A 27,360-nucleotide genomic window follows, 5' to 3' on the forward strand; every position below is an offset into this window, starting at 1 on the left:
CCCAGGCCTCTAAAATCCAACTATCCTAACCGGCTGCGTGAGCCCGGGCGCGTTTCCGAATCTCACTGAGTGCGAGCTATTATCACCATGATCTTATGCACACTGGATCCAGCACTTGGCAGTTTCCAAAGCAGGCCCACGCCATAAATCGCATCGGACTGACAACCTGTTCCAGAAACCGAGACGGGACTCTGGGAACCACACAGCAGAAATTTAAGATCACATAATTCCACGAATCTATATCCTAAAGTTTGAAGCTAGAGAGAGGCCAGTCTTAATTTTTAGGATATCAGCCAAACACTTACTCACTAATGACTTCTGAGAAAACAAAGTTTCTGGATTGGATTCATTTAATTTCAAAGCCTCGAATGACAGCAAGAGCTGATAGTAAGGAAAACACTGCATCTGGGGCTCTAACCCAATGCCTCCCTTCCACACTTCACAGATTCATTACACAAAACACCCAGCGAAGAATAAAATAGGTCAAGGGCTTTTTCCCTTTACATTTTAATTTATAACTAAACCTGGCCTAGCTACTCATGGCTCGAACCAGCAGTTCTAGCAGCATGGTGCACGGTCAAGAACAACGTCCTGTGGGAAAGGAAATGTGATCTCCAGATCCAGCTCTGCTAACTGATGTTATGGTCTTGGGCAAGTCACCTCATGCCTGTGACCTCAGTTTCCTTATCTGTGAATTGAGAGGGCTGGGTCAAAGTCCTCGAGCTAAGGTTTTATATAACTGCTGTTTGTCTAGTTCTTTTAATGGAACACCTACCTATATGTAGGGTGTTCAGTCTCATAATTATGTGCACCAGGTTTCTACTTAGAAAGAAACTCCTCAGCACAACAGGCTTGCCATATGCATTCACTCATGTGTATATGAAACACGACAAAAGGAATGTGAAAAGGATACTTCATTTCTCTTGGGGGAAAAAGCCACACTCAGAGCCAGGGTTTGTATTTTCTGGCTAATTGAAAATGAAAACCAGAAATCTCTCCCATCAGCATGAGAATTTAGCAGCCTTCGTGCATAATAGCAGCAAAAGAATTGAGGCTGTCATATAAAAATCACACTCGTTTCTGCTTCTCTAAAATAAAACCATTATTGTTTTTCTGAGTTCAAATGTAATATCGCATTGGAAAAATTTTTAAACTGTACAGGACTGAAAAGATTGTGTAATAGCTTATTGGTACAGTGGAAGAAATGGGTGCTGGGCCAATCAAGAACTCGGAGAGCTCTCACCAATCAGTCAGAAGGCAAGAGAGAAATAAATGAAGGACTTCCAGTACTTATGTTGAATAGGAGTGGCAAGGGGGGACATCCTTGTCTTGGTCCTGATATTAGAGGAAAAGATTTCGGCTCTTCGCTGGTCCTTCCTCAAGTGGCTAAATGACCACAGAAGGGCAAGCAGGAGGAGCAGACTTAGAAGACTGTAGGGCTGATTTGTAAAGAAGAGCCAACTGCAGGAGGACTGCTGGGCCCAGGGGTGGGGATGACAGGGGTTAGACCGTCAATGTGTAAAAATATTTACATATGTAAAAGTATTTTTGCAAAAGATAATTAGAGCATTAAGATAAGCTTCAGTGTCACACAAAATGTTTTAAATGCTTTTAGTGGGTTAATTTCAAACATCTCTTTTGCATCACGTATTACTAAACCACTTAATCCATATGTAATACAGACTACAAGTCCGTGAATCTAATTCATCACGCGAAACTTCGAACTGCCTGTGGTAGTTAATTACTATAACCAGGAAGTAGTCACTTTAATGTAAAGCACATCCCAATGAATGATGCAATTACTATATTAAATAAATGTCTTTGTATAATGTCACCAACTCAGACTGAAGGTAACAATATGTAATGCGAGAACTTCATCAGTGGTCAGGATTACTAATCTTAAGATGTGTCATAATGCAATAAAAAGATAAAAAATTTCATCACTGTCACAAACAGCCTAGTTAGTTAACTGTATGAAATTTGTATCTGGGTTATTTTAAGCTGTAAAAGTAAAGGATTTGTGCGTCGAAATAAATCAGTGTTTAAAAAATACTGCAAAGGACTGAGTAGATAGATAGGTTCGTGCACACACAGAGCCCACTGCATTCTTAAAGCGACCACTAGGTGGAACATTCGCCGCACATCTAGAGCGAGGGCCCGCGCCAGTTCCCCGTAAGCAAAAAAGAATTAGATCATATCATGCTAAGCGAAATAAATCAGATGGAAAAAGTCAAGAACCATATGTTTCCACTCATATGTGGGATATAAAACTGAAAACAACAAATAAACAAACAAGACAGACAAATGAGCAAAAACTCAGACACAGACCACAGTGTGGTGGTTGCCAGAGGGAAGGGGGGGTAGTAAAGAGTAAAGGGGTCAAATATACGGTGAGGGAAGGAGCCTTGACTTTGGGTGGTGGGCACTCAATGCACTGTGCTGATGCTGTATTACAGAATTAAATACTCGAAGCCTATGTGATTTTATTCAACGATGTCACCCCAATAAATTGAATAAAAATTCTTAAAAGAATTAGATCATGAACCATAATTTAAATGCTATTATTCCTTTTGTACTATGTTAAATTTTTAACTCAATTTGGGGGAAAAAAGGCAATGTTGAGTCGTTACCCATTAAGAAACCTAATGTTTTCGTCCAAATTATACTTCTTGGTTCTTACTGACATGAGCTCCATTTCTCCAAACCATTTTTACCTAGAATTTGTTACTTTCAGGTGAGTTTGGTACCTTACTTACTTATCTAAGACCTTTGGATCCTCAGGGCTCTTATTTTCATACTCCAAAAGTTCAAGGAAGCTCTGCATATACCTGAAAAAGAAGAGTTACTGTGTTATCGGTCTACCCGATGCCCATTTCTCCTTTCCCTCTTCCTTAGAGTATCTCAAATTTGCACTCAGATAACATCTCCTCCCCTCCCTCCACGCAGCCCAAGCGCTTCAGGAGAAGCCAATGTCATGCAAATCTCCTGGGTGGCTCTACTCTTCTCTGGGTAATACTATTTCTCTTGTCGTAGATTCCTAACTAGTCTGATAGTCCAAGTCTAAGCCTGTTACCGCATCACATATCCCCGGACACTGGGATTGGCTCAGGAGTGGGCACACTGTCAAAATTCCGACCAGTAAAATAAGAAGGGCTTGCTAGAGGTCTCTGGAAGAGAAATCAACTTGCTCTGCTTTTGTACAGTTTGCTATGTGGATGTGAAGCCTGGCACTGCTGCAGCTATTCTGTCACCAGGAGGAAATCCAGCCTGCAAATGAAGCCACCACGGAAAGCAGGGCCTTGATAAGCTTATGCATCTCTGAAAGCAACACCACAATCTCATCCTATGGCTGGATCTTACAGTTACACAAGCTAATTAATTAAGTCAGGTTTGGTTGGATTTTCTCCTACTTACAAACATATCCAACTGGCACACCAAGTCTATAGTTTGATTACCCAAAAAAGGGCATATAAATTGTAAGAAGCACGTGTTTGACAATGAAGTGTGCGCTAAGAACTCAGAAACTAGAAATAAAGAAGGTTCCTTCTCAAAGTTAAACTCCCTTGAGCCCTCAAAAACAGCTTCAGGATTAAGAATAGCTCCATATTTCAATCAGGGTCAGTATAAGACATAATGTGTCCAACATAAAGATCTAGAGAACAGAGAAAAATGGGATTCGGAGAGGCACATTACTGCAGCAGCTACATACACACAGGACCTGCTGGATCCGGTGGGGATGCAGAGATTTCAATTACTCTGAGGTGTGTGATCTTTGCTTTGGGTCTTAACATGTCCTGAAAAAATTATCTCTTATTCTAATTATTTCCAACAATTAATTACACTAATCCTACCAGCCAGCTCTGATAGAGGATGAGGCTACTTAAGCAACTAAAAATGACTGCTAAGCACATAAATAGACAGAAATGACGTTTTATTAATCAGCCTTGTGACAATGCATAATACTAAAGTATGTTCATTTCCAGGGGTATTTTTTTAAAAGTCTCTGGGCAGATAAGGCTATGGATTAGATATTGGTAAAATCATCAGGTCAAACCACCCTACAGGGCCCCTTTTAAGAGGGAAAAGAAATGACAACTAAACACAATGCATGATCCTGCAATGGATCCTAAACTGGGTGGGGGGGAGGGTGTTCTACAAAAAAAAAAAAAAAAAGAAGAAAAAAAAAAAAGAACACTATTAGGGCAATTAATGAAATGAGAACAAGTTCTACATATTAGAAAAATATTACTGGATCAATGTTAAAGTCCCAAATTTCACCATCACACTGTGGTTTTCTAAGAGTTGTTCTAAGTAGATACCTACTAAATTATTTGGGGGTAAAGAGGCATGATGTCTACCATTAATGCAATGGTTCAGGGGGAAAAATAACGTGTGTGTATTATATATATATATATGTGTGCGTACCGTGTGTGTGTGTGTGGTATACCATATATATCTACACACAGAGAGAGAGAATATGAATGAGAACAGTAGGACAAATGATGGCAAATGTTAATAGTTAGTGAATGTCTATGAAGGTTCATAATGGGAATTCTTGCTACTGGTCTTGCAAACCCTTTAAGTCTGAAATTATTTCAAAATTGGATGTTTAAGAAAAGGGGGAAATGGTGTGTGTGTGTGTGTGTGTTTGGAATGGCCATGGACGGGGAATGGTGAGGAGACACAAAAAGAGTTGGCACCGTAATTTGAGCCTATGCTTTGCCAGCAGCTCACTTTGAGGTCCCTGAAGTAACTTTTACATAAGTGATAGTAAAGGCTTGACTGTCACTGCCACCCGGACCAGCGGACTTGGAAGTCATCTAGCCTGCGTAGAACCCCCACCAAAGTAGCCCCCAGTAGTGCTGAAGAAGTCTTGTGCAAACTTGTTGCTCTTTCTGAAACAAGCTATGCATTTAGGGTAGAAAGCACCTGACTGTGAGCTCAAAGCCATGGTCACCATCTCCTCTGGGTTCCAGGGCCCCTGTGCCTCCACAGTGAGGAGCTACTGTCTGCCTGGGACAGGGATTAGACACTGTATCTCTCAGACTACCCAACAGAGTGTTTCTCAGACGATTCATTCTCAGCCCTAGGAATTTATTATAATTAATACTGGGGTGGGCAAAAGTAAGTTTATGGTTGTGAGTACATGAAACAGAATTTATTTCTGTATTTTTATGTAGTAATTATTGTATTATAGGAACAACTGTAAACCGACTTTTGCCCAGCCCTGTATACTGAGGAATGACTATTGAATGGCCATTCTCTCAGTAGCCTGGCCTCCCGTGAGCCTCTAAATGCAAATTAATTAATAGTCCCATGCTCCTTATATCTGTCCACATCATTCCCTTCCCCTAAAATGCTCTCCTTCTCCCTGTCATTTCCAGCCACCCGTCAAGGGGCAGTGCGAAACCACAGGTGGCACTGGTCCGGCCTCCAGGCTCCCACAGCACGTCCTCTATCCCACCTTGAGAGCACTCTTTGCATCTGGCCTCCCAAACTCCTCCAGCTTTCTCTGTGGTGACTTCTACCTTGCTTTTCTAACCCAGAGGAGGCCTGCAAATGATCTTGAATATATGCAAATCCCTTCCTAAAAGTACACCAACTCTCCTACATCCTATCACTCACCAACCTCAGCCTGCTTACCTAGTAGATAGTTGACTCACAAATTCAACTTCCTCAGTTAAATAACACATGCTTTATGCATCAGAGCTGTACCTGATTGAACTTTAAGTTATACTTGCTAAGATTTTTCATACTTCTCACAGGGCAAATGCAGCATAGCAGGTACTGATACTTTTCCAATCTGAGGTCCCTATAAATGACTTAAGTTGCTCTAAAAGATACTGCCTTCCAAGAGTATCCAATGGAGTAAAGACAGTCTCTTCAATAAGTGGTGCTGGGAAAATTGGACAGATACATGCAAAAGAATGAAACTTGACCACCATACACAAAAATAAACTCAAAATGGAAAAAAGACTTAAATGTAAGTCACGAAACCATAAAAATCCTGGAAGAAAACATAGGCAGTAAAGTCACAGACATCCCACGTAGTGGACTTTTCACTGATACATCTCCTAGGGCAAGAGAAACAAAGGAAAAAATAAACATATGGGACTACATCAAACTAAAAAGCTTCTGCACAGCAAAAGAAAACAGCCTCAAAATACAAAGGAATGCCACGGTATGGGAAAACATATTTGCCAAGGATGAATCTGATAAGGGGCTAATTTCCAAAGTGTACAAAGAGCCCATAGTACTCAGCAAAAGGAAAATAAACAGCCCAATTAAGAAATGGGCAAAGAACTTAAATAGACACTTCTCCAAAGAGGACATACAGATGGCCAAGAGACACATGAGAAAATGCTCAACTTCGCTAATCATCAGAGATGCAAATTAAAACCACAATGAGGTGTCACCCACACCTGTCAGAATGGCTCCATCAACAAATCAGCAAATGACATGTGCTGGCGAGGGTGTGGAGAAAGGGGACCCTAGTGCACTGCTGGTGGGAATGCAGACTGGGGCAGCCACTATGGAAACAGTATGGAGGTTCCTCAAAAAATTAGAAATGGAGCTGCCATTTGACCCAGTGATTCCACTCCTAGGAATGTATCCTAAGAATCCTAAAACATTAATCAGGAAGAATATATGTACCCCGATGTTCACAGCAGCACAGTTTACAGTAGCTAAGATCTGGAAACAGCCCAAGTGCCCACCAGTAGATGAGTGGGTAAAAACCTGAGGACATTTACACCGTGGAATACTACGCAGCTGTAAAGAAGGATCTCCTACCCTCTAGGACAGCATGGAGGGATCTGGAGAATATTATGCTGAGTGAAATAAGCCAGGCAGCGAAAGACAAACATCACATGATCTCGCTTATATGTGGAATCTAAAGAACTTAATAAACTGATGAACAGAATAGATACAATGACATGGAAGCATAGATCAGACTGAGGAATGTCAGAGGGATGGAGGAGGGCGGGTGGGTGGAGGGGGAGAGAGTAACCAAAGAATTTATATGCAGATATGCACAACCCAAGGACACGGACAATGGTGGGGAGAGGGACTGGGGAGGGGGAGGGGATGGGATGGAGCGGGTGATTGGGGAGAAAAAGGGGCATCTGTAATATTTTAAACAAAAATAAAACTAAAAAAAAAAAAATTAAAAAAAATAAATAAAAAATAAAAATAAAAGAAGTACTGCCTTCAAGGAACTTCTTTAAAAGGAAAACAAGCTGGCTGGTGTTGCTCAGTGGTTGAGCATCAACCCATGAACCAGGAGATCGTGGTTTGACTCGAGGGCAGGGCACATGCCCAGGTTTTGGGCTCGATCCCCAGTAGGGGGCATGCAGGAGGCAGCCCATCAATGACTCTCTCATCACTGATGCTTCTCTATCTCCCCCTCTCTTTGAAATCGATAAAAACATATTAAAATTTTAAAAAAAGAAATTTTTCTAAAAAAAAAAGGAAAGGAAAACAAAAGGAGCCTGGCTGCGACTCTATCGAAGCAGCACCCCCATCTAGAGGACTGCAGACCTGCGCGCATGGTCACCGCACTGCTGCTCCTCTACTCTTCCGTACTTTCTGGTTTTTAAAATGAGCCATCACATTTACAAGCAGAAAAATAAAATTTGAAAGGTCAGGAAAGTGTCTCGTACAGCTTAGAAGTATTTTCATTAGGACAACTTTAAAATGTCAGTTAAGAAAAGCCTAATTGCCTGGCAAACCCGGCTACCCCGAGTGACTGGTTCCCGCACGGGCGCTGCGCGCTTTCGGGGAGGATGGTGCCAAGGCCGCAGGTTCAGAGCGTCGCGGGAAGACCCACGAAGCCACGTCATTTACTTACCAACTCTGGACCAGTCCCACCGAAGGCCGGTTCAGCAAATTATCCGGCAGAAGGTTAACTTCTCTCATGGTGTTGGCCAGGCGCACGGGAAGCTCCTTCCGCAGAAACATGTAGGACGTTTTCTCACACGCATTGTCTCTCCCTATCCAGAGATGAAAAACGGATACATTGAAAAATTGACGATCTGACAGATGGAACAATAAATGCTCCCATGGCAGCAGTTACTGGTAGGGAAGAGAAAATTAAGTAATCCTGCAACCTCTAGTTAAATTTTTATCCTCTGAAGTAGCAAATTTAAGAAAATAATTTAATCAGGATAGCAAAAGAACATTTATTCCCAGAGGCCACCTTGGAAGCAGTTTTTTTCCTTAACACAAATCCGTCCCTAGTGTTGCCGGTGGCAATCTAAAAGTGACCTGAGATATCATCGGAATTTGTTTTCCCATAAACACTGTGGGAAAACTGCCAAGTACAAAAGTAAGAGAACGTATAAATCGACTCCTGTTCAGAGGGGGTTCCAGAAGGCAACAGATCCATTCATTCCACAAATATTCACCTGCTATGTGCTGCGTTTCTTTAGGGACCACTCTGCCACTCAGGGAAGGAGTCACAGACCCCATCTCTGACTGAGACATAGGACTTGGGATGTGTCAAGGAAACCAGGTCACAGGTGCTCTCAGAAGCAGAGTGATTCACCAAGGCATGTCTGAGAGGGCAGGACACTGTGTTGACTCTAAAGACCGAGGTCACGCCCTGGCCGGGGTCGCTCAGCGGCTAAAGCGTCAGCCTGCACACTAAAGGGCCACGGGTTCAATTCCCAGGCAAGGGCACGTAGCTGGGTTGCAGGTTTCATCCCCGGCCAGGTCAGGGCATGTTCAGGAGGCAACCAGTCGATGTGTCTCTCACATCAGTGTCTCTCTCTCTCTCTCTCTCTCTCTCTCCCTCCCTCCCTCCCCCCCGCCTCCCTCCTCCCCTCCCTTCCTCCCTCTCTCCTCTCTCTAAAAATCAATGAAAAAAGTATCCTCGGGTGAAGATTAACAAAAAAATAAATAAATAAAGACAGGTCAGGGACTCTGAGCTGGTTGTGCATCAAATTTACATAACTAGGACACAGGGAGAGAAAAGGTCCACGCACCCTGAAAGAGGAAACCTGAGCCCCTTCCCTGGCTGCCACGTGACCTGAGTAGTTCCATGACAAAGGGGTCTGCCCCAAATCCCCCAGCCCTGCTGTAAACTCAATGGTGGTTGGGGGATGGAGGACCTGATAGAAAGAATATAAGCTCTGAAGACAGAAACGTGCTCCAGCCTCACCGCATGGCTCGGGTGATTGGAGTGTTGTCCTGTGCACCGAAAGCCTGCAAGTTCGATTCCCGATCAGGGCACATACCTATGTTGGGGGTTCCATCCCCAGTCGGGGTATGTGTGGGAGGTAACTGATCGATGTTTCTCTCTCATATCAATGTCTCTCTCTCCCCCCCTCCCCCTCTCCCTTCCACAACATATTCGGAGCAGCAAATTAGAGCACGTAGGTAGGGTGAAGAAGGAGGGCGATGGGAAGTGACAGTGCAGGCTGACAGGCACCAGGTGGCAAGGGGAGGTCAGGTCCACATCTGTTCTGGAAACCCACAGGGCAAGTTGGTTTCCGAATTTAAAGGTTTCCAGATTTTAGGAAGGTAAAAAGGAGTGCGTAGATCCATGTGTAATATGGTCTATTATACACATATAACGTATCTGCAGTGAGATCTATACATATTTATACTGAGCAGGACAAAGGCCAAAGACCGTGACCCCATGATCTCAAGTCAGGTTGAGTCAAGGTTTTGCCATGCAATGAGTTTTGTCACCAAAGTTATGAAAAAAGAACTTCAATTTTTTTAAGTGTTTTTTGGACATCAGAATTCAGATACAAGGCGGCGGTCCCACAGGAAAGTAAAACCAAGATCAAGTGCTGGAGGTAGACTTGGGTTTGAATTCTTTTTTAAAAAAAAAAAAAAATCTTTATTGATTTCAGAGAGAGCAAAGGAGAGGGAGAGAGAGAAACATCAATGATGAGAGTCATTGACCGGCTGCCTCCTGCACGCCCCTGACTGGAGATGGAGCCCTCAACCCGGGCATGTGCCCTGACCGGGAATCGAACCCCGATCACCTGGATCCTAGGTCGACGCTCAACCACTGAGCCACGCCCAGCTGGGCTGGGTTTGAATTCTGCAGCTTTTCTACATTCCTTAATTTTGATTTTCTAGTTTTATTCTGCATTTCTCCAAATACTTCATCTTACTCAAATTTGCCAATTAAGTTATTCCCTAGTAGCAGTTCAGAAGATGACAAAGGAGAGGGTGAAGGACGTGGCAGTGTGACTTCAGCGAACACAGTGGTCACCGGCTTTCACACGCTCACGTGCATTTCTCCAGGTCTTCCTCATTGGCTGACCCTTCCACTCTCCTCAGCTTTCTGCTTGCTTTCCATACTCTGCCCTTTCATTGAAAAGACTGCATTTGCAAAAGGTATGATTTGCTTTGCCTAGAAAGGTTCCAAACAGCTTTCCATTCACCAAAATACAGAATGAGTTAGACGTAGAAACACCAATGACTTTCGATTTAACCCAGGGAGCCCTCTCGGTGGTGGCCACCATAAGAAAGGAGCACTTGACTGGCTTTCTGAGAGCAACAAGAACAGTTCAGGTTTATGATTCTTTATACCTGGTTTCCACAGTGGCCTGTATTTCTGGTGAATCTTTAATCCTCTTTTCGACTAGTTTACAGGAAGCAGAAAAAACAATTATTTCTTCAGTTAACGAGGTGACCTTATGCTTTATCTCATAATTAAAGCAGGGGGCTGGGAAACTTCAGAGCCACGTGCAGTTCCTGTCTGGATTACTTGAAGGCTCCACATCTTCCAGTTTTAATACCTGATGGGGGATGGTTTGGGAGTAGGAGCAATGGGATCAGGGAGGAAAGGAGAGCAAGAAACGGGAAATTTACTAGCAAGGCACCAAAGCCCAACAGAATGATCAGCTCATTCAGATGATGTTGCTTTTTCTAAATACTGTCAATTAAATGTCTGCATTTCCAAGGTATTTTTACCATTAATCATGTTAAAGTGGATAAACTATAACTGAGAAAGTAGTATTTTAAGGGCAGCTCTTCGATTTCTCTCCAGTTGTAAGATTTCCGTCTTTTGAAAACAGTGAATTTTGGAATCATAAGTAGTTAATTCTTGGACTTACCACGGCTAAACAATGAGTAATTGAATAGTCCTTCAGAGAAACATGAAGTGTGAATGGAGAGCTATCCAATGATTGTACATATCCTTAAAAAGAATCCCTTATATTGTTTTAGCTTCATTTATACTTTTTAAATGTTTGTTTTACTCCATGTCCAGAAATATTATTTCACTGCCTGAGAAGTTCAACAGTTTTCCTTTGTTTGGGAAAAGTTATTCCTGAATTTCAAAAGAGATCAAAACAGGTAGCAGATTTGGAGTCTACCAAACTTGAGGCTGCCCTCGACTCCAGACCAGACCTTGTTATTATTACTAGCAGTGTTATTGCTAACATTATTACTAATGGCGAGCCAGCAACTTCAGAGCCAAAGACTGGGTGTTTCCCACACCCCTCACTCCCCATCACATTCAAGGCCCCAACAGCACCCAGAGGTTACACTACTTCTTTGGGCCCAATGTCTAATTTTATTATGCTCACAGATGCTGTGGGTCGGGGATTCAGACAGAACACAGGAGGGATGGCTTATCTGGGACCTCACCTGGGAAAGCTCAAACACTGGGGAAGTGGCTAGATCATGGGTGGGGGTGATGGAGGGGCTGGAAATATCTGAAGGCTTCCTACTCACAAGTCTGACCCTACGAGCACTGCCTACCGGAGAGCCACTGGGTGGCCTGACCGTGGGCTTCCTCACAGCATGGCGGCCTTGGGCTAGCTGGAATCTTGTATGGGTTCAGTAAACAAGGTAGGAGCTATAGGACCTTTTATGAGCCAGCCTCGGAAGTCACACGGCTAGCCCCCTTCTGCCGTACTCAACAGGTCAAAGCAGCCACAGCCTGCCCAGAGTCCAGGGGAAGGGGGTCAGGCTCCCCCTCTCCATGGAGGGCTGGCAAAGGCCATCATAGAAAAGCATCGTCATGGCCATCTTTGGAAAATGACACCCGCCCTAAGGTGTCCGTGAGGAGGTGTAGAAGATGATTTGTTTCTCACGTTACATTTTAAAGCATTCCTCTATTGTTTGTTTCCTCTGGGGTCATTTTCGGGCCATTTATTTATCTTAGTTTCCTTCTTTCTCGCTGGGGGCTTCCCTCGGGTGTCTGGCGGTCATGCCTGAGACTGAGGCAGCCTAGAGACTGACTACGTGAGCACCCAAAACACCTGACTGCATAGGGCTTTTTGGCGGGGTCCTAACATCACCCCAGCTTTCCTAATGCTCCTTAATGAGTTTACCCAGGGTTGTTAAAGAAGAGCCTCCCTTTGCCCTTCACTTTGCCTGGGGGTAGCTGCCCGCCTGATAAAGTTCAGGTCAGGGGGGAGGCGCCCCTTGGGTTCAGACTTCCAGTTCGCTTTCCAGTGTGATAACTGTATCACACAGGAGGATGAATGGGGTGGCGGAGAGATAAAAGCAAATATAGTAAGTCCTCACTTAATGCCTTTATAGGTTCTGCAACTTTTGGTGAAACGACAGATAACGAGGCCAGTTTTACCACAGGCTGATACAGACAAGGGTTAGGTTCCTGTGGCGTCTCAGCAACGTTAGAATGAAACAACATTATTCAAGGGCCTGCAGGGTGGCAAAGTTAACTGGTGAATCTACATGCTAGATGGGAGTGTTAACTGTATTGTTCTTACAGCTTCTCCTAAGGTCAGGAATTTTTCCAATACAAGGTTTGGGAAAACAACCTAAACATCCAACGCTACAGGAACTGTAAAATAAATTACAATAGTGTATATTTACATGGGGAAATAAGTGGTCATTAAAGTGTTTTCAAGAAAAATACAGTCTTCCAGAAAAGGTTTTCCTATAACTAGAGCCAGTCTATTTAAAAAACAAAAACAAAAACAAAAAAACCTACTAGAGCCAATCTATTCCTAAAAAAAAAAAAAAAAATCCCCACAAATCTCATACAGAACATGCTACTACATGCAGACCTTCCTGATGGTGATTGACCTGTGGTGTGTACCTTCACGTAATGATTTTGTTGTTGTTATAGGAATAGAGTTTACAGAGTGACTGTGGTGAGGTCCTTATAATTAAGGTAGGAGAGGGTTGCGGATCCTTCCCCAAAGGACATCTGTGTCTGTGTTGAGGGAAAGGGGGTGGTTCCACTAGTGCCTTGCACTCTCCTTAGAAATCTTTTTTGTTTAGTCTTTTGAAATATATATGCCCATAAACACCTACTGAGAAACCTGCCCCTCTGTGTGCCAGATAAGGTCAAAGCAAGTTGCAAACGGATTTCGTTGAGGGCCCACAATTTGTGCCCACTGCTTGGGGAACCCCTCTGCCACTGTCCCCAATCACTAAGTTCCACATCCTGCAGGTCCCAGGATTCCTAGGAAAATGGAGGAATCCATTAAGCGCACTACCCTGGCGCATTGTAGGTGTTTAATATTTACTGACTAGAACAGAAAATTAAAATACCTAGTAAGTTTCAGTATAAACTTGCTATAGCAAATAAAATCCAGTGGTCCAAGCTAGCACTTGCTGGTAATGGTAAATTTCTCTTACCAGACGGTTCACCGCACTCTGTATGCTATTTGTTAGGGGTACGGATATCCTTGGCGTTAGGGCAAGAGCCACAAGGTAGAGGAAGGCGATAGATACGGTGGCGGTAACTGTCAAGACGGTGCGTCTGGCCAGAGCGCAGAGAGCAGGCACGGATGTGTTGTTCAGAACTGATATCACAAACAGAGCTCTGACCTGTACGAGCATGTAAGTAACAATCCTAGCCAAAGCCACCACACAGATCCCTATCAGCCTAATTCCAGAGAGGGTTAGGATCCAGTCCTAAGGGTGGATTGGTGAGTTACAGGATGTCTTGTTGTCATGGAAGCAGGCAGTTAAGTAAAGGTCACAGTGTACTCATCTTCAAGGTTAATTGAAGCAAAATGTTAAGTTAACCATTACAGCGAAGGAAACGGATCCAAAGTCAGTTACACTCAAAGCACAAATGAGCTGAAAGTGCTGTTTCTTGGAAAATGATCAGTTTATACAGCTGGGACCTTCAGCCAACAACCTTTAAGATAATTAACACTGCAGATTAAGAGCACCCTGTGCAGTTTTTATTCTTAACAAGAAGCTGATTTCATCCAGGAAATGCTGTGTCACTAATTTCCCATAATAAAAGCGTAGCCAACATCACAGAGCACCTACCATGTGCCACGCGCTGTGCTGCACAGTCTCAATTTCATCAGTGCAACGAGCCCATGATTAGATGATATCAATCCCATTTTGTAGATGAGGTCACTGGAGTGTAGTGGGATTAAGGGTTTCGCCCAAACTCCCACTGGTGGGAGGCACCACAAATCAAGACTTGAGTACCACCTACATACACTGCTTCTCATATCCCAAAGGACAATAGGCAGGCTAAGACTGGCAGTGGTCCTCAGAATAAGAACTGTTTCCGTGAAAATAAATAAGTAGGTATCCATCTAATAGTTCAGAAACAATAACACTAGATGACCATTAGGTTATGCGATTTCCTGACTGTCTAATAGAACAAATTTAGACAACACCTCAGCATTACTTAAACCTCTGTTTGCTAGGAAGAATTGTATTGGGCCAATGGTATATTATGTTGAAAGAAATGTTATATTGCGCTGAATGAAAAATGCATAGGTTTAAAAGCTCAATGTACCTGAATTTTAACTGTGGTTTTGCCCCTAACTTTGCTTAGTCAAGATACTTAAAATCATCTAAGCTTTAGAGTCTTCATCCAAGAAATGGAAACGTCTATTTCCCCTGGATGCTGCATCTTCCCACTACTGTTATCTGCTAGAGACTGGTACACAAAGGTAGGTTGCCTTCGCCTCCTAAAAAGAATAATTTCTGGTTCACTTTGGAAGGCGTGGCCAAGATGCTACATCAACATCTAGCTGATGGCTTGGGCAGTGTCTTCGTTACTCGTGGCTTCTACTTTGCCATTTGTGAAACTGGGGAGTTTGAATAGATGATCTCTAAGCTCAAGCTCCCCCTGAATGAATGAAAGAGGAGAAGGTTTTGGTTTGTCCTACACCAGCCTTGCCTAGTAATATACATCCTGGAGCAATTCTGGAGCACCAATAGGAGTAAACAGCCAAGGAAAGGAGCTGGAAATCAAGGAAAAGAGTAGTACACACATTTACATTTGTTCTTCCACTTGTGTCCCCCATCCAGAAAGCCTCCAAGGCCACTTTGGATAAAGGACAATTCCGTTAACACCTCACACATTCCGAGAAACCACCCCTAATACACAAACAGGTAGGGGCAGCAGGAAAGCGTTCCACAAACTCATAGGACTCATACATTTTGACATACAGCTCTATGTTCATAGCTTTTGGGCTTGGGCAAAAAGTCCCATCAGAAATAGCAATAAATTCTGGAAGGATTTAGGTGATAAGCCTGACTATGATAAAAGCACTGTAAGTGACTGAGTGTATAAAAACTTGGGCTGTGCACTAAAAAAAAAGGAAACCAACCTTCAGTGTTAACCTATGTAAATACAGTGGTACCTCGGTTTTTTAATATAATCAGTTACGGGAGACCGTTCGAGCTCTGAAACGTTCGAAAACCGAGGGATCCACAGCCCACAGCTAGGCCTCAGGATCTTGCCCTCAGCAGGAGCCGTGGGGCATGTTCGACTTCCGAGGTGTGTTCGAAAACCGAAGCACTGCCTTCTGGGCTTACGGCGTTCATAACTAGAAATGTTCGTCCATGCAGACATTCGAAAACCGAGGCACCACTGTATGTGGGCAAAAACTGGAAGGCTACTGCAAAAAAAAAAAAAAAAATGGATGGAAGAATTATAGGTGATATTCTTTGCAAATGCCTTTAATTGTATGCCTTGATAATTACCTTACCAAAGAAGGGAACACAGTGGGTAACAATACATAGCACAATAGCTCACTAAGCCAGATAGACAAGGAGTTCATGCCAATGATTCAACTCCGGGTTCCAGTTACTAAATGCTCAAGGGTACTTTACACACAACAAAATGCTGAGAATAAACCCACATGGGGGAAAAAATACAACTTTTAGCTTCTATGTTACCTATTACACAATTAAAATCCTAAAACCTCGTTTTGGCAGGGCTGTGGAGAAACTGGTACACTTAAAGACTTTCCTGACAGCCCTGTAGAGTGGAGCTGTAAGCCCTGGCCCGTGTGGCTCAGTTGATTGGGCATCACCCCATGCACCAAAAGGTTGTGGGTTTGATTCCCAGTAGGGAGTGTGCAGGGGGCAGGCAGCCAATCGATGTATCGCTCTCACATTGATGTTTCTCTCTTTATCCCTCTCCTTTCCTCTCTATATCAAAGCAATAAAAGTATATCCTCAGGTGAGGATTAAAAAAAGAAAGGAAGAAAAGTGGTGGTATTTTCTGATTTTACAAAACCAACGTTTCCCAAATCTTGCCAATGGTATGATCAATTTCCCAACGCTTAATGGGAGGAAACCACTCAGTCAACACTAGGTCAGTAAGTGTGTCCGTGTCTCCCCTTCAAAAGCACACAAAAGGGCAAAGACATGGAACGAAACCAGAGCTACGCTGTTAGTGCCCAGAGCCTGATAAAACCAGGTTATGTTGAAATCCAGCCCTACCAGATCAATAAGGCCCAAAAGGCCAATTCTTTCTTGCAACTGAGATACTGGTCAAGATGCATTAAGCTAAATGAAATTGTTCTCTTGCCCTTTAATTCTGAGTAGTTGGCTTCTGTCTCCCAACAGGTTAGTCTAATTCTTGGCAGCTCCTCACAGTAGAAAAACTCTACCACTTACAGAAAAGGTGTGTCTCGTGCATATATGTAAAGGTACAAAATAAAATCACCCGGAAACAGAAAATGATTGTTTTTCCCTTTTCCTAACACAATTAAAAACAAAACTACTTTTTAATATTCTCCAGAAACAAAATCACTGGCCTTCCCTGCTCCAAGGAACATAATGACTTAAAGACTCCAGGCTTTTCGAAGCGCAGTCATTTGGAACTGGAGTCAACCTCTTAGGGGGTATCAGAATCTTAAAATACTTTCTAAAGGAAAACAGGCGGCTGGGCCCTTGAACCTCAAGAATAGTAAAAACTGGGAAACTGGCTGCTGCCTTATAATAGCTAAAGGCTCAGAGGTTCACAGAACCAGTGTGATTCCGGTAGAAATCTCTTCTGTGAAAAGAAGGCCAGGTGGTCAGACAACCGGCTTTCTGGTGGTTTCATTTGGGAGATGCTACATTTAAATGTGGGGACATTACAGAAGTTTAAACGTCTATCAACTGCCTCAGTTAAAGTGGCAGAATGTTTAATAACCTTTCCACGGGGTCAGTGATCACCATTTATGGGGCGCCCACTCTGCAGAGAGCAAAACATTCTAAGGGGGCTGTAAAAGGTTACAGGGAAGCAAGGCCCTGCCCTCGGCAAACAAACAGTTTAGAATAAAATGAAATAAGAAAAGCCAGGTACAAATGCCTTTAGTACAAAAAGTGCAGCTATGCAAAAAACTAAGTGCAAAGGAACTGGAAAATAAAACAAATATGAAGTTAAGTTTGCAGGAGGGATAAAGATGCATTAATGAAGGAGCCAGAAGCAGACAGGGTAAAACTCAATGATGAAAAAGCACGTCTAAATGAAAACGTGAATCATTTCCTATGAACTCATTCATGATTCAGAAGGTTCTATTTTAATTTGTCGTACCAGTCCAAGTTCTCCTTTTCTTTTATCACTAAGAGAACATTTAATTCTTAACAACTACTTAATAGAAAGACCTCAAACTTTTGCAAAGAACTACGAAAACATTAACTGCCAAGGACAATAAATTGGTCCTCAAATCCCGAGAGTAACAGGTTTCAGGGAAAAACAAACAAACGAAACAAAAATGGAAAAGTTATATTGAGAAATAAAATCAATAAATGTTTATTCTGACCATTAAAATGTTATGTTCCTATTACTTCTAATAAAAATTAAGATATACCACCTGAAGCTGCCCTGTCCAATAGAAATATAATGTCAACCAAATATGTAATTTTAAACTTCTAAGCAGCCACAGTAACATAAAAGGAACAGGTGAAATTTTTGACATTTATTTACTCCAACATATCCAAAAGATTATCATTTCAACATGGAATCATAACAAAAATATATTAAGGTATTTTACTATTTTTAAAGTAAGTCCATGAAATCCAGTGTATACCTTATACTTACAATCTCAATTCAAAGTTAAATTTCTATCAGAAATAACTGACCCATAATTAGGTTTCATCAAATTTATAGTTAAGATAGAGTCACATATCCAAATTGTTCCAAACACACTTAAAAGTTTTCTAATTAGCCTTGGTCGGTTTGGCTCAGTGGTTAAGAGCATCGGCGCGCAGACTGAAGGGTCTTGGGTTCGATTCCCAGTCAAGGGCACGTACCTCAGGTGCAGGCTCGATCCCTGGCCCCTGTTCGTGTGCATGTGGGAGGCAACCAATCGATGTCTCTCTCACATCGATGTTTCTCGTTTTCTCTCTCTTCCTCCCTCCCTCACCTCCACTCTCTCTAAAAAAATCAATGGACAAAATATCCTCGGGTGAGGCTAAAAAAAAAAGTTTTCCAATTAACCGAATCAAGTATCAGTTTTAAATTTAAATTACAATGAAATCAATTCAGTTTCTCAGCCACACTAGCCATATTTTAAGAGCTCTATAGGCTCGAGGGGCTAGTGCTGATCATACAGGACAAAGAAGGCTAAAGAAATAAATAATTATAGAGACAATCACTAGAACCAAAAATTCAAACCTAATTATTAAAAGAAATATAATAAAGCAAATAAGATATACAATATAGTAGAAAATTAAGGCATTAGCCCTGGCCAGTGTCCTCAGTGGTTAGAGCATCAGCCTGCACATCAAAGGGTCTCAGGTTTGATTCCAAGTCAAGGGCACATACCTGGGTTGCAGGTTTGATCCCAGCCCTTGTCAGGGTGAGTGCCAGAGGCAACCAACCCATGTGTCTCTCTCACATTGCTCTCTCTCTCTCTCTCTCTCTCTCTCTTCCTCCCTCCCCCTTCCCCTCCCTTCTACTCTCTCTCTCTAAAAATCAATGGAAAAAGTATCCTCAGGTGAGGATTTAAAAGAGAAAAAAGAAAATTAAGGCATTAAAAAGAGCAAAAGAACTGTGAATCGAACCATGACCTCTAGGTTCATAGGTTGACGCTCAACCACTGAGCCATACCGGCTGGGCGATGATTCTCTCCCATCATTGATGTTTCTATCTTTCTCTCCCTCTCCCTTCATCTCTCTGAAATCAATAAAAACATACTTTTTAAAGAAGCAAAAGAAAATTATAGATGCTTATCATAACAAATGACAGATCTGTCATATCAATGAATATAAATCGGTTAAACTTAACCACATAAAAGAAAAAGTTTGATTCACAAAGCAAAACCTAACTTTATACTATATTTCAAGGCAATTTTGAAAGCAAAGTAATTCTGAAAATAAAATGATGGCAATGCTCTACCAGAAAATATAAACAAGAGGAAAATAGGGAATCTAGATAGATCTCAGTGTCAAATAAGGTTGAATCCAGGCCAAAAAGCATTAAACTAGTAAAAGGACAGCACTCTATCACTAAATAGTACATCTCAAAATGAGGACATGGCAGTTAATATCTAAGCAGCAAATATATTATTAACAGGCATAAAGCAAAAACCATAGGCAATATATGAAGAAATAGACTCCTATTATTAGGAGAGTTCAACTTCTCTCAGGCCATGACAGGTCAAGTAGATTTTAAAAAGTAAAAGTAGAGAAAACTTAACATAATTAATGTGCTAGATTTGATATATCAAACTCTGTAACCTGAGAAAAGAGCATAACCTTTCTGTTGCCCAAAGAACATTCACAAGAAAGAACCAAATACTGGGCTACAAAATAAACATCAGTAAATTAAATAATGATTCAGCCAACATTCTCTGATCACAATGCAACAGAATTAAGCATAAAGAAAATTAGGGCTATAAAACTGTAGCCCTACATACTGAGATAAACAACAGGGCGGAAAAGAAAGTCAAGGTAGACATTAATGAACTAGAAACAAAAGTCATAAAACTAATCAACGAATCCAATCATATAAACAACCATCTAATCTAATCAGGAAAGGGGAGAGGAGAGGACAAATATAAAAGAAATAAAGGGGAAAGAGCCACAGAGAAAATTAAGACTGATAGACTACTATCTCAGCGATGCAAACTGACTTAAAATCTCAATGACTAGGATAATTTTCTAGAGAAATTTATCAAAATGGACTCTAGAAGAAACAGAAAATCTATACAGATCAATACTGAAAACTGTCAAAGAACAATAGCTCCCCAAACACACTAGGTTTAAAAGGTCTCATTAGGGGCCCGGCCTGCATGGCTCAGCGGTTGAGCATCGACCTATGATCCAGGAGATCTTGGTTCAAATCCCGGTCAGGGCACATGCCGGGGTTGCGGGCTCGAGCCCCAGCAGGGGGCGTGCAGGAGGTGGCTGATCGATGACTCCCATCATTGATGTTCCTCTCTCTCCCTCTCCCTTTGTCTCTCTGAAATCAATAAATATATATATATATATATATATATTTTTTTTTTAAAGGTTTCATTGGGGGATTCTAACAAATCTTTAAAGAACAGATCATTTGAAGGATAAATTGGTCTTAATATAGAAAAAAATTAATTTTTTTCCGAAACAAGCATGACATTGATAAGGAAGTCTAACAGACTGCTCAGACACGCAACATCTACAGATAAACAGCAGTATGAATCCAGGAACTCATCATACTATTCTCTCTACTTCTGCATGTGCTAAAAGTTTTCCATAATAGCCCTGGCCAGTGTTGCTCAGTGGTTAGAGCTTTGGCCCACACACTGAAGAGGAGAAGGTTCGATTCCTGGTCAAGGGCATGTACCTGGGTTGCAGGTTTGATCCCTGGCTCTGGTCGGGGCACGTGCAGGAGGCAACCATTTCGCTCTCTCCCTCTCTCTCTCTCTCTCTCTCTCTCTCTCCCCCCCCCACTCCCTCCCTTCTACTCTATCTAAAATCAATGGAAAAATATCCTTGGGTGAGAATTAACACACACAAAAATTTTCCATAATAAAAAACTAAATTAAACGAATGTTTGCTCAAGGAGAGAAAAAAACGCAATCTAGATACCATTTTCCACTTATCCAAAGTTTGACCACAATGTGGTGAATGTGTAGGAAAACAGGCCCCTCAAACCTCTGGTGAGGATAAACAGGCCACCTCTAAGAAAGCAGGTTGACAATGTTTATCAAAGTTTCAAATGCACGTGCCCTTTGATGTCAGCAATCCCATGTTTAGGAATTTGTCCTATATGTACACACTAACACACGCATGAAATGCGCACAGTAATTCACTGTAGCACTGGTTGTCATAGCAAAGATTCAAAACAACCTACCAGCCATCAACAGGGAGTTGGCTAGTGAATTGTATAGCACAGTCATATAAATAAATTCTCAGAAGCCATAAAAAAAGAAAAACTTTCTGCCGATACAGCTATGGAAAGCTCTCTAAAGGAATTAAGTTTAAAAAGCAAGTACAGACAAAACTATAAGCAAGGGCACAAACAGGGGGGCTAGCTGACAAAAGTGGGAAACTGACTTCTCTATGTCCTTTCGTACCTTTTGATTTTGGAACCATGTGGACTAGAATCTCAGACCAAAAAGAAAATTTCATTTTTCAAATCCCCATCCTTTAGAAGGCACTACTGCCATTATAAACTCATGATCCATTTAGACCACTTGCTATTCTTGCTACGCTTTGCTGTGTGGAAGGCCGTATTTCAAATACAGGCTGAGTTCAAGAAACTTTCATCATTTTAAAGGGCATAGAAAAAAAAAAAAAAAAAGGCACACAGATGAAAGGGAGACAGAATCTAGATCCAAATCATCTAATTAGTGGTTTTCAACCCTGGTTATGCTTTAGAACTGGAGATCTTCTAAAAAATACCAATACCCTGCACCCCACTCCCAGACCATTAATATTAGAAGTTGGGGTGATGGGGCCCAGGCATGTGGACCATTGATCTAAATACTGCACAGCAGTGGTCCTCAAAGAGGCTGATTTTTCTCCCCCACGGGACATGGCACGGTCAGGAGATCTGTTTGGTTGTCACGACTTGGGGGGAAAGTTGCTGCTGGATCTAGTGGGTAGAGGCCAGGAACGCTACTTCAGTAAATGCACAGGACAGCACCCCCAGGACAGTGACCTGTCCCCAAATGTCAAGAGTGCTGAGACTGAGAAATACTCCTTTAAAATAAAAGCACTGCTTAATAAGATCATATAGGTTTCAACCAATGTCACCCAAAAAAAATTTAATAAAAAAATAAAATAAAGTAAAAGCATTGCTTCTGAAGTCCCAACCAGTTTTAGTTTTCACTCTGAAACAAGGAATGCACTGGTATAATAAAGCTATTCCAGTGGCACAGAAAGGACAGTGTACTTGTTGATGTGGTTCTAACAAATAAATACAGAAGCATAGAATTCCCTGTATATCCGTCCTCTGGTCCCTGTCTAGTTACTCTAGTCAAACATTTATGTCCCGTTTGTAAAGTAGCCAGGGGGAAGTTCATAAAGTTAACACAGTGGCAGCCTGTGGGTGAACAGGGCCCATGAATCTATTGCATTTGAGCCACAGGTCTTTTAAAATATAATGAACTGGACTCGTGGACATGAACAACAGTGTGGTGACGGTGGGAGGGAAGGGGGGTGGCGGGAGGTGAAGGGGGCATAGAGGGGATAAATGGTGATGAAAAAATAAAATAAATAAAAATAAATACAATATATTGAACTGGTGCCAATCAGCTAGCTGCCCCTTCTGCAGCCGGCATATACCCGGGAGTTTGCCACAGTCCCCACCTGGCCAACTCATTTGCCCCTCCCCTCCTAGTCCTTGAAGTACTGAGGTGGCCTCCCCTGCAGCTCTCTCTAATTGTAGGGTACTTGGCAGAAAGCCTCTCTCCTCTTCTCCCCCCTCACCTTAAAAATACCCCCACACCCATTCTAAATGATAAAACTCCCACATCACTTACCAAAATGGAACTTCTATCAGGAGCTACAACTACGAGAAAGGTATTCTTTGAGATGGCCTTTGTGTAACAACTCTCTTCTGTGTATTACAAACAAGCTTGTAGTTCCTAAGAAATTCCACTACTGTACAATTCTACATGGCTCTTCTGTGAAATTCCTTATAAGGAAAAAACTTCAATTATCAGGCTTCTTCCAGTATCCTAGTGTATCCCTCCATCCCTCCCAAAACAGGTGAGAGGCCTTTTATGGGAAATGTCTATCAAAAAATTTGGTAATTTTCTTTTCAAAAGCTCATCACTTTTCCTTTGAAATTACTACCACAGAGTTTTGGAGCTGTGATTTAGAGATTACCTGATATAATCCACACATTTTATTAATGAGGAAAATGAACCCCAGTGAGGTTCAGTCACTTAGCCAAGGCCACACTGATGAGTTAGTGGCAGAGCAAGAATTAAAACATTCATTTCCAGACACTGGTCCCATGGGTTTTCCACGATAACACTATCCCCCACTGTGGTTTTCCTACTCAAATACCATCCTGCCAAGACACCTATTAACATGAGTAGATACTAGCTGCTTTAAAAATAAATCAAGCAAAATTCCCCCAAGCTGTTAGGGCTTTGTTTCAATCTGAGGGGGAAGCGGGAACTGGGAGTTTCTGGGTTCCTTATGTTCTTTGTTGTTGTTGTTGTTGTTACTGCTCACCCGAGGATATCTTTTCCATTGATTTTTTTTTAGAGAGAGTGGAAGGGAAGGGGAGACACAGAGAGAGAGAGAAACATCGATTGGTTGCTCCAGCACTCTCGCCCCCGCTAGGCCAGAATGGAACTGGAATCGAACCTGTGACACTTCAGTCCAGGGCCCACACTCTACCCACAGAGCCAAACCAGCTAGGGCATCCTTTTGTTCCTTATTGTGAATCAGCCTGGCTCAGTTTACCCTAATGAAAGGTTGGTACCTTCAGATTCTTCTCTAAACCATAAATTAAGAAATAGCAAACATGCTATTTATAGCAACAGTGACATTTTCTTTCTAAACAATGAAGCCAGAAGCTGCCTCAAACCTCGAAAATTCTCACAAGTAGCCAGAGATGGTAGAGTAAAACAACTGCAAAGCTTCGGGGAGCGAAGTTTAAGATGCAAAAGTCAACACCTCATTGAACTTCGATTTTCCTCATCATTCTCTGGCAAACTGGCTTCTTAAAATTTAATTTGGTTTCCACTTTACCCTATTCCTCGCTTCTATTCCAACTTCAGCATGGACACCACATTTTGCATACTGGGTCCTCCCGGAGCATTCTAGCTACTCCACAACTTTAGTTTTATGCCCATCTGACACCATCCCTTGGCATTTACATAAAATTCATGAAATGAACAAACGTGAATAATGGGTTATTTCCCTTGGGAGCTTAGAACATCTTTGCTGCTCCATTTAATTTCCCTCCAAGGATGCCAACTTCCATTCTGATACCTGGGTTAGTACTTTTGATTTACTTCCAGGTGTTTCACAACCAGCCCCCTCGCATTCAGCATTTAGTATTCGCCCGGCGGTTGAAAGGGCACCACTCTGGGGAAACACGATCCAATTAGCATAAGGTGGTGGAATCTATGCCCATCCCAGCCAGGCCTCGGGCGGGCTGCGGGCCGGGCCCCGGGCTCCCACCTCGCCCCGCGGAACTGCCCACCAGCCCAAGCGACTGGGGAGAAGGTGGGTGGGACACAAAAGTTGAGGCGCAACCAAAGGTGCTGGCCCCGAGGCCCGGGTTGTACGGGACCCTGCTCCGATGCTAGGGGCCCCCAGGTCCCCTCTTCCCCAGCATCTAAGGCAAACGCAGCCCAGGCCTCTAACTGTTTAACATAACACTGAGAAGGCAGTTCGAATCCGGCCGCTCCAGCCACACGCCAGCACCTTACAGCAGGAAAGGAACAAAATGCCATTGCATAATTTAGACGACCTCAAGGTGTTTCTAAACAGCTCTTACCCAACCAAAAAAAAAAAAAAAAAAAAATCTAAAAATAAAAACGTTAAAAAGCCACCCACATTCCGCTGGGAAGTTTTAAGGGCGGGGAGGTCTGTGTCAAGTAGATTTGAAGCTAAACATGCAGGTTTGGGGGGGGAGTCCCGCCTGGGATGAGGTTCTGGGTCTACGGGTAGGCCCCCGACCGGTGTGCCAGGCCTTGTCCCTGCGCGCCCCGAAATCTGAGCCCCCGGGAGAGCCCCCGGGCATCCCGGAGCCCGGCCCGCGGTTCCCATGACTTAGGCTGCGGAGACCCGCGACGGCGGAGGGCCCGGAAGACAGCAGCCCCGCACCCCGGGGCTGCGGGGACCGTGGCCACCGTGGGGGCCCGAGGCCCCGCACTTACCGAAGTCCAGAAACTGCTTGATGGAGAGCGGCGACGGGGAGAAGCGCGAGTAGCGCTCAATCTGCTTGGGCACCGGCTGCTTCAGCAGCCACCGGAACAGCCGCATCCTCGCCGGGGCAGCGCACACACCAGCCGAGACGCTCAGGCGGCCGCAGGCGCGGGTGCAGCCGAGAGGCGCAGATCCGGCACGTTCGCCGAGCGCGCAGTCCGGCCTCGGCCTCGGCCTCGGCGCCCGGGGGGTGCAGCCGCCGCAGCAACAGCAGCAGCAGCGGCGGCAGCAGCAGCACCTCCCCGGCCCCTGCTCGCCGCCCGCGGCTTCCCCAGGCCCCGCCTACGGGGGCGGAGCCGGCTGCCGCACGTACGCGGCGCCCGCGGGGAGCCGGGGCCGAAGGGGCGCGGGGCCGCTCGCGCCGGCCGCTGATTGGCCGCCGCCGCCTTCGCGTTCTTCGGCCGCTGGGCGCCGGGTCCTTCCTCCGCGGCTCCTGGTCGCGGCCGGGCGGGCTAGTGCCGCGACGGAGGGTCCCGCCCCCCACTGGGTCCTCGGCGGCCGAGAGGCGGCGGAGGTGCGGGGGCTGGGAGGGGGCTGGGAGGAGGCTGGGGCCCACGTAAGCAACCTGATCCTCCCGCCGCTGCGGCCGCTGGCGGAGGTGCCTCTTCCGGGAGCCCCCGGACTGGCAGCCGCGCGTGGAGGTGCTGCTTACACCCTCATACTCCGCCTCTCGGGCGCTGGTCGCCACTGAGCCGCAGCGGCCGGCTCGGGCTCTCCATCACCGCCACCGCCTCTGGGCAGAATCAAAAGTAAACTCACTGCTTCTGTTTCTCGCCCGCCCCCCGCTATTGGGCAGGATTAACTGGAACGTCACTGACTCATTGTTTCGTGGTCCCCCCGCGCCCCTCCCCTCCCCACCCCCACTCTTGCGAACACCTTTGGACGGGACTGTTAGGTCACTGGCTCTGTTTCGTGCCCCGCTGCCCCCCACCCCCACCCCCCGCTCCGCAACCACCACCACCACCCCTCCCACCCGGGCCAACACCTTTAGATAAAATTAATTGTTAAGTCACTGTTTCACCACCACCACCACCACTGGACAGGATACAATTTAAGGTCACTGACCTCCCCCCCTCCGCCCCCTGTGCACTCCCCCTAACACCACTGCGCAGGGTTAACTGTAAGATCTCTGACTGCTTCATTCCCCCACCTCTACTACCGTTGGAAAGGGTCAAATTTAAGGTGATTGGCACTATCTTTCATACCCCCTCATCACTGCCACCACCCTAGGACAGCTCCCTGGCTGTTTCTTGCTTCCCCACCACCAGCACCACTACTTCGGCACAGAAGTCTAGGCTTACACTATGTATTGGTATTCTTTGTCTATATAAGAGTGAACTTGACCCTGGCCGGTTTGGATCAGTGGTTAGAGCCTCGGCCTGCAGACTGAAGGGTCCCTGTTCGAGTCTGACCAAGGGCCTGTACCTCGGTTGCAGGCCCCATCCCCTGCGGGGTCAGGGCATTGATGTGTCTCTCTCACATCAATGTTTTTCTCTCTCTCTCTCCCTTCTACTTTCTCTGAAAAGCAATGGAAAAAATATCCTCAGGTGAGGATTAAAATTAATTAATTAATAAAAAAAAGAGTGAACTTGAACTCAGGGCTCAGTATATGAAATCATTATTTCCTAATGTGAACGTATGAAGTACTGCTTGCTTTAACCATTTCCACCAAGGCCTTATTTTATTTTTGGCAACATGTAAACATCAATTAAAATGAAAGGCAGAATGTTCTCTAAGGAAAGGTAAAACTAGCTAGAAACCACTCCTTTGGTCTGATTAGACTAGTTTTCTCACTGAATAGAATTATTGGTGTGTAGCTACTTCGCTTTTGTGCCTTCAATGGGT

General features: G+C 43.9%; 1 protein-coding gene across 5 annotated transcripts in view; it reads right to left on the reverse strand.

Moving 5' to 3' along the window:
- The window catches only part of PDK3 (pyruvate dehydrogenase kinase 3), a 155,628-nt gene extending 129,836 nt beyond the window's left edge, over nt 1-25,792 (reverse strand). For 4 of the 5 annotated variants that reach the window (XM_081124818.1, XM_081124821.1, XM_081124820.1 and 1 more), the window contains exons 1-3: nt 25,467-25,789; nt 7,850-7,991; nt 2,757-2,828 (exon numbers count right to left, since the gene is read on the reverse strand). In XM_081124818.1, coding sequence (XP_080980944.1) covers nt 2,757-2,828; nt 7,850-7,991; nt 25,467-25,572 — 320 coding nt within the window. In that variant the 5' untranslated portion in view covers nt 25,573-25,789. Of the gene's footprint in view, nt 1-2,756; nt 2,829-7,849; nt 7,992-25,466 lie in introns of all 5 variants that reach the window. The other variant, XM_081124817.1, reaches the window with a different exon arrangement.
- Between the last annotated feature and the right edge of the window lie 1,568 nt (nt 25,793-27,360).

This window comes from Miniopterus schreibersii, assembly GCF_964146895.1.
Source record: "Miniopterus schreibersii genome assembly, chromosome: X".
NCBI lineage: Eukaryota > Metazoa > Chordata > Mammalia > Chiroptera > Miniopteridae > Miniopterus > Miniopterus schreibersii.